Source organism: Vicugna pacos, chromosome 13 (genome assembly GCF_048564905.1).
Source record: "Vicugna pacos chromosome 13, VicPac4, whole genome shotgun sequence".
Lineage (NCBI taxonomy): Eukaryota > Metazoa > Chordata > Mammalia > Artiodactyla > Camelidae > Vicugna > Vicugna pacos.
The window spans coordinates 33,021,930-33,034,449 of NC_132999.1; the positions used below are offsets into that span (position 1 = coordinate 33,021,930).

The window sequence follows — 12,520 nt, forward strand, 5'->3', positions numbered from 1 at the left end:
TACCGGCTGTGTGACCTTGAGCAAGTTTCATCTCCTTGCTGGGCTCCCGTTCTCTTATCTGTAAACAGGGGGTACCTGGAAAGACTGCTGCGAGGATGAAATGAGAAGCATCATGTGCCTAGGAGACTCACCGAGGAGAAGTTTGTGTTCAGGTCATCAAATCATGGACTCGTAGAGGAGGGAGGACCCATGAGACCAGATGGGGAAACTGAGGTGCAGAGGGAAGAAAACTGCCTGAAGTCACACAGCTGGTTGTCTATTCAGCCAGGTTTTCTGTCCTAACCTCAGGACAGGAAGTTTAGCTCTGTCCTACCTGTCTTTCATGTCAGAGTGTAAATGGAGGGTGTCAGACTGTGCCCAGCTGACAGGTAGGGGCTAGACCCAGCCTATGCTCAGTTCAGGGAGCCTGGTGCCCTGGCACAGGCCTGCTTGTGCCTGGAAGAAGGGGAACCTTTGTCTCTGCACTGAAGCATCATGGAGCTGTGCCCACTCAGAGCAGGACGCCTTCCCTGCCTGTAGAGGATGTCCTTTAAGGGACACTCTGGCTTGTGGGGTCAGGGGAGACAACCATCAAACCAGCCCCACCATTTGTAAAGCCTATAGTCCTCCCCCAGGCCCTTGCTCCTCCCCTTGCCTGTCCTCGCCTATAGCTCTGTTTGAATCCACCCATCCTGGGAGTCCTGACTCCATGGACCCTTCCTCCAGGAAGCCTTCCCTGATGTCTTCAGTGTACCAGCCTGTCTTCCACCCTGCCCTTTGTTTTCATTTCTGGGTTCTCTTTCTCCTCTTTCTCCCTCTCTCTCCATCTCTGCATCTCTTTGCCCTGTCCTGTCTCTTTCTATCTTTTTCTCTCTGTCCCGATGTCTCTCCTTTTCTGTCTTTCCCTACCGTTGGCTCTGTGTCTCTGTATGTCTGTTATAGTCTGTCTTCCAGCCCCTCTCTCCTCCCTCCTCTCCTCCTTCTTCTGTCTCCTTGTGTTCTGGGGCTTTTCTTCTGCCTCTCTGTCTCTGTGAGTGTCTCTCCCCTCTCTGTGTGTCTCTCCCCCGACCGTTTGTCTCTGGGGCTCTGTGTGCCTACCCCCCGTCTTCCCTCTCTTGCCTCCTTTCCTCATCCATGCAGCCTCAGCAGATGAAATGGGACATGTCTTCCTGCAGAGAGCTGGCCAGAGAACAGCTGTCAGCGCTGGAGGGAGCTGCTGAGCGGTGGCCAGGAGACCCCGAGAGCCTGGGCAAGCCACACAGGCTAAGCCCCAGCACTGTGGGGCCCCTCTGGAAACTTTCCACACCTTCCCTGCAGGTTCCAGGATGGGTGTGGTGCCTTTTTCAGGATTTGTGACCTTGGAGGCAAGCCCAAGCCCTGTCCGCCAGCCCTTGGGGACAACGTGCACCGGGCCCTGACTCTGGAGCTGCTCTGAGAGCCGAGCTCCCAGGACTGGTGGAATCTGCAAGATCTTCACCACGGGGCTGGGCTGGGCTTCGAGGGGAGGGGTCCATGAGCTCGGGTCTCCTGGGGATACGATGAGGTCATGGAAAGGATATGGAGTAACAGATACTGTCCTTCATTCATTCAGCAAACATTCACAGAGCCACCACCATGTGCCAGACTTGGGCTTAACCCTGGGGACAAAGATGAATTAGGCATGGCCCCTGCCCTCGAAAAGCTCTCGGTCTCCCCGCGCGTGGCTGGTTGGGGACACGTTCTGACAGAGGCAGCTCTGGGGTGTGGGGAGCCCACTCCAGCCGCAGTGAGGAGGGTGAGCAGGAGAGGGCAAGGAGGATGCTGTCTGCGGTGATTCAGGCAGAAGGTGATGGTGACCTGGGCCAGGGTCAAGCAGTGTTAGGAGGTGAGATCCCGGGGAGTCTGGTGACTGATTGGATGAGGACGAGGAGGGAGAAGGAAGAGTGAAGACGGGCCTGTCTGACTTGGAGAGCGAGGCTTGGCTGAGACGCATCCCAGGGGGGAGGCTGAGGCTCTGGAGGATGTTGGATGGAGACACCCAGGAGGCCACTGGACAGATGGGTCTGGGCTAGGGCAGGGGGTCCAGAGTGGTCAGCATTGTGTGCTGACTGAAGCTGTATGGGTGGATGATTTGTCCACGAATTGCAAATAGAGAGGGAAAAGAGGTCTGTGGACAGGGTTCCCAGGGTGCCCACATTTATCGGGGAAGGGAAGGAGGAGCCACCAGGAGGAAGGACAGGCAGCAGTGAGAGGAGTGTGAAGAAAACAAGACAGAATACGGGGTCCTGTGAAAACCAGCCCCAAAGAGGGCGAGGATGGGAACCAGGGTGTGGGAGTTGCCGCTTGCTCTGCTCCATACAGTCTTGGGGCAGGAACCACATGGGAGGGGGCTTCCCGGAGCTGTGTCAGGAGCTGCCCCTGCAGGGGAAGGACACCTCCCTGCCCTGGAAGGAAGGAGGTGAAGGTGCTGGTGGCTTAGAGGAGGCGATAGGAATTTGAAAAAAACCCAAGGCCAATTGCTTCCTACTTCTCAAAGTATCTAAAGTCTGCTATTTAGGGTCTTAAAATACATAGTAAGGATCTGGAACTGCTGAGGTGGAGGGACCTGACGGGGTGCAGACCAGACACTGAAATGTTGCCACGCAGTGCACAGGGCCTGGCCAGCATCCAGTAAGGCTCAGGCCCCTCCAAATGCCCCTTCCACCAGCTCCAGGAATGCTCCTTTTAGAGTGGCCACACAGCCATCAGGAAATATTTGTGCTGCTCGGGTGCAGCCTGAGGTGGCCTGCTTTCCCTGCAGCTCTTGAAGTCCTCTGCAGGGACCACTGCTGGGCCTGGAGGCCCCTGTCTTTAAACGGGTCTCCATGGAGGCTGGGAAGGAATTGCCTTGGCTGCCAGGAGGGCATTCCAAGAGCTGCTGGCAGGGAGTTCCTGCAGCCTGTGCACTGGAGGCCACCACGCCTGGTCCCCCTTTCAGCTTGATCATGCTTGTGGGTGGGCAAGAGTGGGGTTGCCTCTGTGGCCCAGCCAGGGACTGGCTTAGCCCATCACTCAAGAGTGTACACTGGGCTTTACCAAAGGACATTCACCTCTCCAGCCTCATTAGGACTTTACAGCCTCCCCGAGGAGGCGACTGCAGATATCCAGGCCCATTTGACACACAGGGAAACTGAGGCAACTGATGGTTCCAGATCACATACGGGAGACTCACAGCTTTGGCAGGAGCCTCAACAGCACTGAGTCATGGGCAGGGCTGAGAGGGTGTTGTCTGTGTGTCTTCTGCAGCTGGCTTCCCAAGTGAGCCTCCCTGACCTCCTAGTCTTTGCACGTGGGATTCCCCCGGAACCCCTCCAAGGGCAGCCTCACTCTCATCCTCACCCAGCTAACACTGATCGCATCCCTCAGCTAACAGTGCCTTCTCCAGGAAGTCTGCCCTGCTCCCAGGTTGGATTAGAGGTGTCCTGTGCACCCTCACCATCTCATGTGCTTCCCTCAGCCTAGTACCTACCCTGATCAAAAGACCTTGATTCTGGAGATCATGAGTGCCCGGAACAGGCACCTGTCCGCCACTGTCCAGCACTGGATATGCACTCAGTGCTCGTCAGATAAATGCAATGAACAGGTGGAGAAAAGGAGAGAGGGAGAGTCCATTTCACAAGGGCATCTGGAGTCAAACGAATGCCTTCCATATGAAAGTGAGAGTGAGGGGAGCCCGGAGCCCCGTCGTGCAGCCCAGTCCTTCCCTTGTACAGGGAGGCACTGAGAGCATCTGGGCGTAGTGCAAGATCTCAGAGTGAGTGTGGTGGGTTCTAGTCTGAGTCTTGCAGCTCAAACCTGCGATCTTTTGCAGAGTTCAGGGACTGTGGCAGGCCACTGAGAGAGAGACTGTTGGGTGGGGGACTTGCTGGGGAGTCGTGAAACCAGCCCAGAGGTTTGCAGGGCTGGCCAGCATGGGGCCACAGGGTCCGCCCCTCTGCTCTAGCCACTGAGCGGCCCCAGCCTCGCATCTTCTGGGCTGGAGGCTCTCTGCTCCCCCACAGCTCACCCACTTTCTTCTGTGCTACTTGGACCTCCCTGGGGCTGTCAACATGCTGACCTTCCGGCTTCCCACCTGTCACCACCCGTCACAGGCAATCAGAGTAATAGCGCAGGGACCTCCCCTGGGCTCTGGGATGAGTGGTGAGCAGGAGGGGAGCACACAGCCCATGTGAGTGCGGCTGCAGGGCAGGCACGTGGGCTGAGAGCGCAGCGGCCGCCAGCACTCTGCCGGCGCTGGACAGGTGGGGAGCCGGAGGCCCAGAGATGAGAAGGGGCTCACTGCGGGGTTAGCTCCCAGCAGGTACTGCCTCCACAGTCCGTGGGCCTCCCAAGGACTCTCCCTAACTGGATCCTGGGAGAGCCTCCACTGTGTTCTCAGACCTCGAGCCTAAGTCCCGCCACAGGGCCATGCCTGGCCTTACCTGAGGCTGTGGACCAAAGGATTCATTTCTGTCTTCTCGGTGTCCAGCCCAGGGCTGGCCACAGAGCAGGTGCATCATAAATGTTTGTTGCATGGATGGTTAGTGGGTAGAGGGTGAGATGGAGACCCTCCCACACACACACACACACACAGCAAGGCCTCCTTGGCAGGATTCAGTTCTGTGTCTGTACCCACCCTCCCCATGCCACTGCCACCGTCTGCTGGATCCTGCAGTCAGTGGGGCTCTGTTACTGTCTCCTTCCCCAGAATCTAACACCTCAGTGAGTCCTCAGGGCTGCCCCAGGGTCTGGGTCATAGTGTGTGATCCATAAATGTTGGATAGATGGTGAACAAATGAATCCTCAAACCTCAGATCCAGCCAACTGAGCGTGGGTGAGGCAGTGGCCATGTAGGCTCTGCCCCATGGAGCCTGGTGAGGAGACAGACATGGACACACAGAACCCCAACCCTGTGCTGAGGGAGAGAGCCTCAAGTTGCTGGTGGAATCGAGAAAGATGGGTCATACACCTCTTGAGGCTGGAGGGCTTCTTGGAAGAGGTTTTCTCAGAGGTGGGCTTTGCACGACTGCTGGCGGTTGTCCCTGCCTGGACAGTCCAGGACTGGGGTCAGCTTAATGGTGTGAGGTATAGTAATGCAACAGGAAACACCATGAGCCTTTACCGTATGCCAGCCACTGTCCCCAGAGTCCTTCCAACAATTCTAGAGGCTGTTATACAGTCATTCCCACTTTATAGATGGGGAAACTGAGGCACAGGGTGGTATAACCATTGAGCAGCAGAGCCAGGATTTGGACCCAGGTAGGGTGGCCTTGGCACCTCTTCCAGCTACACTGTATTGCCTTTCAGGGACTCTGGCCCTTAACTTTGATGTAGGTCGCTGGCCTGAGGCTGTCCTCAGTTGCTGGTGATATGGCACGTGGTTGAGCCCACTTTGTCTTTTGTGTTCCAGGTCACTTTCTGGGGAACAACACGGTCATCGACGTCCTTCGGCAGGCAGGGCTGGAGGTAGAGCACACGCCTGCTGGGCAGACCATCTACAGGTGAGCAGCCGGGCATCTGGGGGCGTGGGACTGGCTGCCCTGCTGCTGCCAGTCCACGGGCCATGCCTGACCACGTGCTGCATGGCAGGCTGCACCTCGCCTTCCTGCTCAGGCCTGCAAGGGAGAGTCGTGAAGAAGCCTCTGGTGAGACCAGGTCTCCCAGGGGCCAGCCTTGACCAGGCTTCCAAGAGTGGGGACTGGGCTGGAGGTGGGGAGAGAGTGGAGGCTGACGTGCAATCCTGGCAGGAGGTCAGGGCGGCAGCGGGGGGCAGTGGCGGTGGGAATGGAGGAGCATTAGGTTTTGAGAGATACTCCAGGTTTAGAGACTGGTAATCAGGTCAGGTAGAAGGACTCTGTAGGACTCCCGAGTTGCTGCCTAGAAGACCTGGGAATGCCCAGGCCCTGAATGGAGATGAGGTCATGGTTAGGACGAGCAGTGGCCTGATCTCTTCCCTGTGGGGAGCTCAGCCTTGCTCAGATCTGGTCCTTGCCTTTCTCTGACCACATCTTCTCCAATGTTGCCTCTTGGCTCTGTCCCTCACCCTGACTTTCCTGCCAGGGCACACTCACTCCACCCAAAGAGCCATATAGGGCCATCTTCTCTTCCTGTGGGAGTTTCCTGTCCCCCATCTCCACCTCGGGTACAAGTTTCCCAAGAGCAGGGGTTGGCCGGCTCCACCTGTGGTCCACAGTGCCAGCCTCAGGCCAGGCATGCAGAGGTGTCAGCGCGTGCTGGGTGGCCCTGGAAGACAATGACAGAATCCTCAAACTTGGGGGTTCCGTGTGGCTCATGCTCCAACCATTGAGCAGGAGCCTTCCTCACCAGGCCACAGGGATGGCCACAAAGGAATTCCGGTCCCCTTCCATGGTGTTATAAAACCCAGAGTCCAAAAGAAGCTTGACTAGTCAGAGCTAATGGTTATTGCCTTCTCGCTGCATACTGGGCTCTTAGAGCTTTTTAACTCATTAAATCCTCACAACCACCACTGGGGGAGGAACTATGAGTATCCCCACCTTAAAACTGAGGAACCTGAGGCCCAGAGACGTGAAGCCACTTGCAGAAGGACACACAGCTCCTGTCAATGGCAGCCTGGCTCTAGGGCCTCCCTAAGGGCCTAACCACAACCATACTCCCTCAGGGGCTTGGGCTGGGGCTCGAGGGTGGGAGTGCTCAGAAGTGACTGTGGCCCTGCTCTTCACATCTCATCTGCAGAGATGAGGCCTGGGGTCTCCTGGGGTCTCCTGGGGCATCAAGCCTCTGGTCTCCTGGCTCTGGGCCCATGCCCTGCCTGTCTCCATGGCACTTCTAGGGGAACTTGTAAATACTCTCCTGTTGGACTCCTCCCTCTTCTCATCTTCTGAGTCAGCCTGACCAGACTGCTCTTCCTGAACCTTTGCACACAGCACAAATCAGTTTGTACTGGGCCAGGGGTAGGCGTGTGGTTGAGCGCTGAGGGACCCAAGGTAGCCTTGGGGACAAGACCTTCCTCAAGCTCCCCCTCCCAGCCCCAAGGACCTTCATGTAGAAGCTCATTGTGTCTATCTGGACAGGGCGGGGGGCGGGTGGGCTAGCAAGGCTGCCTCAGCTCCTATTCAGCTCAGAGCCCAGGCATTAGAGGAGGGGTCCCCCTACTCCCCCCAGGCCCTGCTCTCAGCCCAAGTCTCCAAGTGCAGCCTGAAAGCCTGTGGCTGAGGTGAGGGGTGGGGAATGCCGAGGAGGCCCCAACAATAAAAGCCATCATCGGCCACAGGTGCTTCCTGGATCCATCCTTTTGTCTGCCTGTTTTGAATTATCTCCCCAGCAGCTGCGGCATCTCCTGGACCCTGGGAATCTGGGGTTGCCGTGGAGGCTGGGGGAGTACAGGCTGAGATGATGGCCTTTTGTCCTTCAAGGAGAGAGAAGCCCCTCACCCCATCGTGCATGCCAGAGTGGAGTCAGGGGACAGGCTCCCTTGGGCACCTCCTTGCCTTTGTAATTCCCAGAACCATTGCCCAACTTCCCCCCCAGGTCAGATGTCCCCAGAGGAATTCCATGTGGACCACAGAGAAGGAAGAATAAAAGGGAAGGGAGCAGAGGGTGTCCCCAAGGGGTGTCTGTGCCCCTCTGTGTGGAATGTGGATTCCGCATACACACACACACACACACACACACACACACACACACACACGCTTAATCTCGTTTCAGTGCCTGCTGCAGTCAGCTCCGTTTGCTGTGTTAGGCACTGTTTTAGGACCTCATCTCTTCCATCCTCGTGACGACCCTATGAAGTGAGCAGTGTCACTACTCCTGTTTACAGCTGGCTGCTGCTTGGGCTCTTGTGTCACTGCCCTCGGTCACACAGCCTGGAGGACGCAGAGCCAGGATGTGAGCCCACGTCTGTCTGCCTCCAGCTTGAGCTCTAAGCTGCTCAGCACTGTCCTGCCTCCCCTGCAAAGGTGCTCAGGAGATAGGTGGTAAATGTGTGATTGGATGGTTGGACAAATGACACAGCAACAACAGTAATATTTCATATTTAAGTTTGTTAATTACTAAAATATTTCAGCTGCTGACTCTTTGCCAAGTGCTGTTCTGAGTGCTTTGCCTGTGTCAGCTTACAAAATCGGTGTGATGCTGCTATGAGATGCCAGCTGTAACATCCCCATTTTCCAGAGCAGGAGACTGAGGCACAGCACAGCCAAGTTAGGTAAATGGCCCGAAGTCCCTCAGCTAGAGCTTGTTGAGTGAATGAGACCAAGATCAGATATGACCCCAGAGACCTGCCTAAGGCTCACTCCCTCACCTCCTACTGTTCTAGGCTCAAATGTCACTGGCAGGGACCAGACTGCCTCCCTGCCTAGCATCCCCCACGCCCATGCTCTCCTGTCTGCCTCTGCTTTATTTGTCTCCTCAGCAGTTACCACCATCTGACATCCTGCGCATCTTACCCTCTGTCTTCTGCTCCGGAATGTAAGCTCTAAGAGGGCAGGGGCTTTTTCTGTTTTGGTCACTGCTGGTGCCTACTTCCTAAAAAGTACCTGGTGCAGGATAGATGCTCAATAAATATTTATTGAATCAATAAATGAAACAATGAATCAAAACTTTGTCTCTCAACACCAGGCAGTGGTTTTCCTGGGTGACTCAGCCAGGGCATCCTGGCATCTTCTGCCATGACAACGTTCCCAGTGAATTGCATTCCCCATTCCACATGAATAACATGCTCCGACATGCATGCCTCACGTGCTGTTGCCCTTTTCCAGCCCTGTCACCCAGAGCCCAGTACCTCCACCTGAGGGGACTTCTGTAAGCCCCGCCCCAGTGACCCCAGCTGCTGCTGTCCCCGCGGCTCCCTCGGCGACCCCCACTGCCCCGCCAGAGGAGGAGGACCCAGCCCTGTCCCCACACCTCCTGCTCCCCGACAGCCTCAGCCAGCTGGAGGAGTTTGGGCGGCAGAAGAAATGGCACAAGCGACAGAACAAACACCAGCGGCCGCGGCAGTTCAATGACCTCTGGGTCCGCATCGAGGACAGGTGAGCTGGGAGGAGCAGGTCTCCCGGGAGCTGGGCGTCTCTCCCGGTGAGCCTACCTCAGACCCACCAGGGCTGGGCAAGCTCTGTTATCCGCTAGCCCCATTCAAGGAAGCGTGGCAGGTGGGTACTTGATCAGAAACTGGATTGTTTCTGTTCTCAAAGGATCCTCCTGTTTATCCTTCAGGGTTTGTAGAGCGTGCTCATACCTGACTTAATTTTTATTCTCAAAATGAGAACAAATACAATTTTCTCCATTTAAAGTTGAGGGATAGAAGCTTCCCTTCAGGTACACTAGACAAAAGTCTGCTTTGTCCTTACCTTTCTTGGATGCACCTGCGGTGCAAAGTAGGCTCCATTTGTCCCATGAGCCAGAAGGTGAAAATAGGAGAAAATGGAACAGGGCAGCTGCATCAGGAGGCGGTGAGCTCCCTGCACCTGGATGGTCTCAGTGGCCGACACCCTGACAGGGAGGTTGCAGGGGGTATCCTGCTGTGCAAGCGAGAGATGGCAGGTGATGGCTGTGGGCTTAGCTGGGAAGGGGATAGGGGATTTGTGATAAACCTTGTTGGAAATGGACATTGTGCCTCGGTACTGGGCCTTCGGAGACTCAGAGTCTCCATCTGGACCCTAAAGATTATCATCTGAGATTTTCCTCAGCATTCCCAGAAAGAATCACCTTGGGTACTTGTAAATAATATCCCAGGCCCCAGACCTCATGTGTCAGAACCGGCCACGTGGGGGCCTGCAAAGCTGTTGTGTTGAATGTGCACTGGGAGTCTGAGCAGCTCTGGGAAACACGGACCTGGCTCCTCACTTACAGATGGTGAGCCAAGCCTGGAGTGGGGGCTTCCCAGGGTCGCACAGGCATCCCCATCAGGAGCCTCCCTCAGCCAAGTCTCTGAATCATCGACAGGCAGTTGAACACAGTCAAATCCACTATCTTAAAGTGCAGGGTGTGCGCTCTCTTAAAAAGACTTTCAGTGAATAAGCATCAAGTCTTTTGCTCCTTTGGGTCTGTGCTGGCTTCAAAGCGCCTGACTTGGGTTACCTGGAAACGTGCGTCTTCAGAGCCCCCACCGGCCTGGCCTGCCAAAGCGGAGGCACCCCTGAGGCTGTTATTGGCCTCTACACATTTGGCTCCCATGCCCAGCATGGGCCACCCCCTTCAGACCGGGAGCGAGGACACAGAGTTACCGAGAGCCACTTCCTTCAGCCCTGGGGAGGGCTCGCCGGCTGCCAGGGAGGCGTGGGGCAGACAGGGGCGGAGGCTGGCAGCCCATAAAGCACTCCAGTCAGGCCTTTCACCCAGGGCCCCCATCAGCCCGCCTGGCAACCAGGAGACCTGGCCAGCAGTGGGTCCAGTCCACAGGGTGACAAGAGGCGGGGCTGTCAGCTCCAGCCACAGACCCCCAGCCCCTAACCACGTCTGAAAGGTAAATTTCGGCAAATGACTCCAAACGGTTTCCTTTTCACAACACGTCTCTCTGAAACACAGAGCCTGGTTTCAGGAGAAGAAAACAGCTTTTCTTTGGCAAGAAGGAGCGCCTTCTTGGTCCCAACAGGTAAATTGTGGTTGGATAACTCCTCCATCTGGTTGGGTCAGAGAAGGAAATTTCCACCAACTGGCAGCCTGTCTGTTGTAAGTTTCTCTGGATCATGGAGGAAGCCAACCCTGAGCTCCTGAGCTGCCTAGGCACAGGGGGCAGCTTCTGTCATTCTTGGGTCTCACCCCATCCATCCTCCTGGAGTCATAAGTTCCCGATTCTCCGAGAGAGAGCAGAGGAGAGCTCTCTAGGGGGAACCTGGGGCCCATCTGTAGCCCTTCTGACAAAACCGTTTTCCTTGGAGCTTTAATTCCATTCAGAGTTTTCTCATTTTCTTCCCCATAAATCCCACCGGATCCACCCTCTGCTCTCCATCCCCTCTCCCCAGCTTGTCTTCCACCTATGACCCTGCAGCAGGGTCCCAAGAGATCTGTGGCCCCCAGTGATACACTAGCCCATCGCCCTCCTCAGCCTGAGATCCTTCAGTGCTTCCCCCTCCTCCCACCAGGTGAACTTCCTGCCTCTCAGCCTGGGGGCAGAGCCTTTGCCCCCTTCCCGCCTCACCCGCTGGCCCTCCCCCTGGGGGATACCAGGCTCTGCGCTGTCCCTCAGCAGGCCATGCACAGCCGACCCCCCACCTTTGTCCTTGCTTCTCTCTCTGCGGGGGTGGATGTGAGTGGACATTTGCTGAGCTCCTGCTCTGTGCCAGCCACTTACATCCATCACGTCCCCGATCCTGTCAAGTCCTGGAAATAGGCTTTTTTAGACCAAGGAGGAAACTGAGGTTCAGCAAGTTCAGGTAACTTACCCGAGACCAGGTAGCAAGTCAGGTATGGCGTCAGAACTGGGAGGTGTGTCTAATGCTAAGAGTCACATGTGTCCAGCACCTTGCAGATGCCCCTGCTGCCCTCACCTGGCAAGCATCTCCTCCCTCTTCCCCTTCCTCCCCAGAGCCTGTTTTCTGTGCTGTCCTCCCCCACATCCCACAATCTTCTCCCCACCACCCACACCCTTGCCTCCCCCATTGGGTGCCCTGTCCCGGCAGTTACACAGATGGCAGTTCCTCGCTTATGTTTCTAGGCTGGGAGGCCCTGGGTACCAGAACTGAGTTGGACTTCTCTGGGTCACCGGAGTCCTCCCTGAGGGTTTGTTGACTGCATGCATGAGTGAGAGAAGGGAGGAGCGAGTGAGGACGGGGCCGAAGCGCCTGGCCAGGACACCACCTGGAGCAGGCCGGCCTCCCCTCACCCCTCATTACCCCAGATGTAAACACAGCGAAGGAAGTTTAGAGAAGCAGCAGCCCGTGACAAGATGATTTATGGGGACCCGTGGAAAGGGCCGAGCGCGTGTCCGCAGATGGCTGTGCAGCAGCGTCAGGACACTCTCAGGGACCCCCCCACGTCTGAGACTCAGGAGGGGACAGCAGGGTAAGTGTGTGTCCAGGGGGTTCACCAGGGCGGAGGCCATTCCCACGCTGGCTGTGTGCCAGGCACTGCCCCAAGACAGTTGGATCTGTGACAATCCTCGGTTTCTCATTTTACACAGTTAAGGCCTTGACTGGACGGGCCTCTGCAGGTCACGCCCGCTGGCTCTGCTGTTCTCCCAGTCCACAGCTGGGACGTGTGGGGTTGGGGGAGGGTTGGATAAACAAGGGAGCAAAGTGCTGGGCCCTCTGGATTGAAGTTCAGTTACGAGGGGGCAGGTGCAGGGAAGAGAGCATTCCCCAAGTGCGGGGTACGGCCGGAAGCCAGGCGCAGGCGTGGGCGTCAGTATGTGGGGACGCAGAGCCTTGTGGGTGCCACCATGCAGGCACAGGGGGTGCAGGACAGACATGCGCAGAGGGCCATTCCCCTTCTCGGCCTCTGTTTCCCCAGAAGTTTGAGCAGATGGTCCAAGCCCCCGCAGAAGGGAAGAGAATGGTGTTCTCCCCTGGGCCCCTGGGCATGCTCTGCATACCTCCTGCTGATCTGCTATCTTGCCCCAAGGTTCTTG

At 56.6% G+C, this 12,520-nt stretch overlaps 1 protein-coding gene across 1 annotated transcript in view; it reads left to right on the forward strand.

Annotated features, from left to right (window-relative positions):
• Positions 1 to 12,520, forward strand: part of TRABD2B (TraB domain containing 2B) — a 213,150-nt gene that overhangs the window by 190,692 nt on the left and 9,938 nt on the right. The window contains exons 5-6 of the mRNA XM_072974495.1: positions 5,387 to 5,477; positions 8,715 to 8,984. Coding sequence (XP_072830596.1) covers positions 5,387 to 5,477; positions 8,715 to 8,984 — 361 coding nt within the window. The remainder of the gene's footprint in view (positions 1 to 5,386; positions 5,478 to 8,714; positions 8,985 to 12,520) is intronic.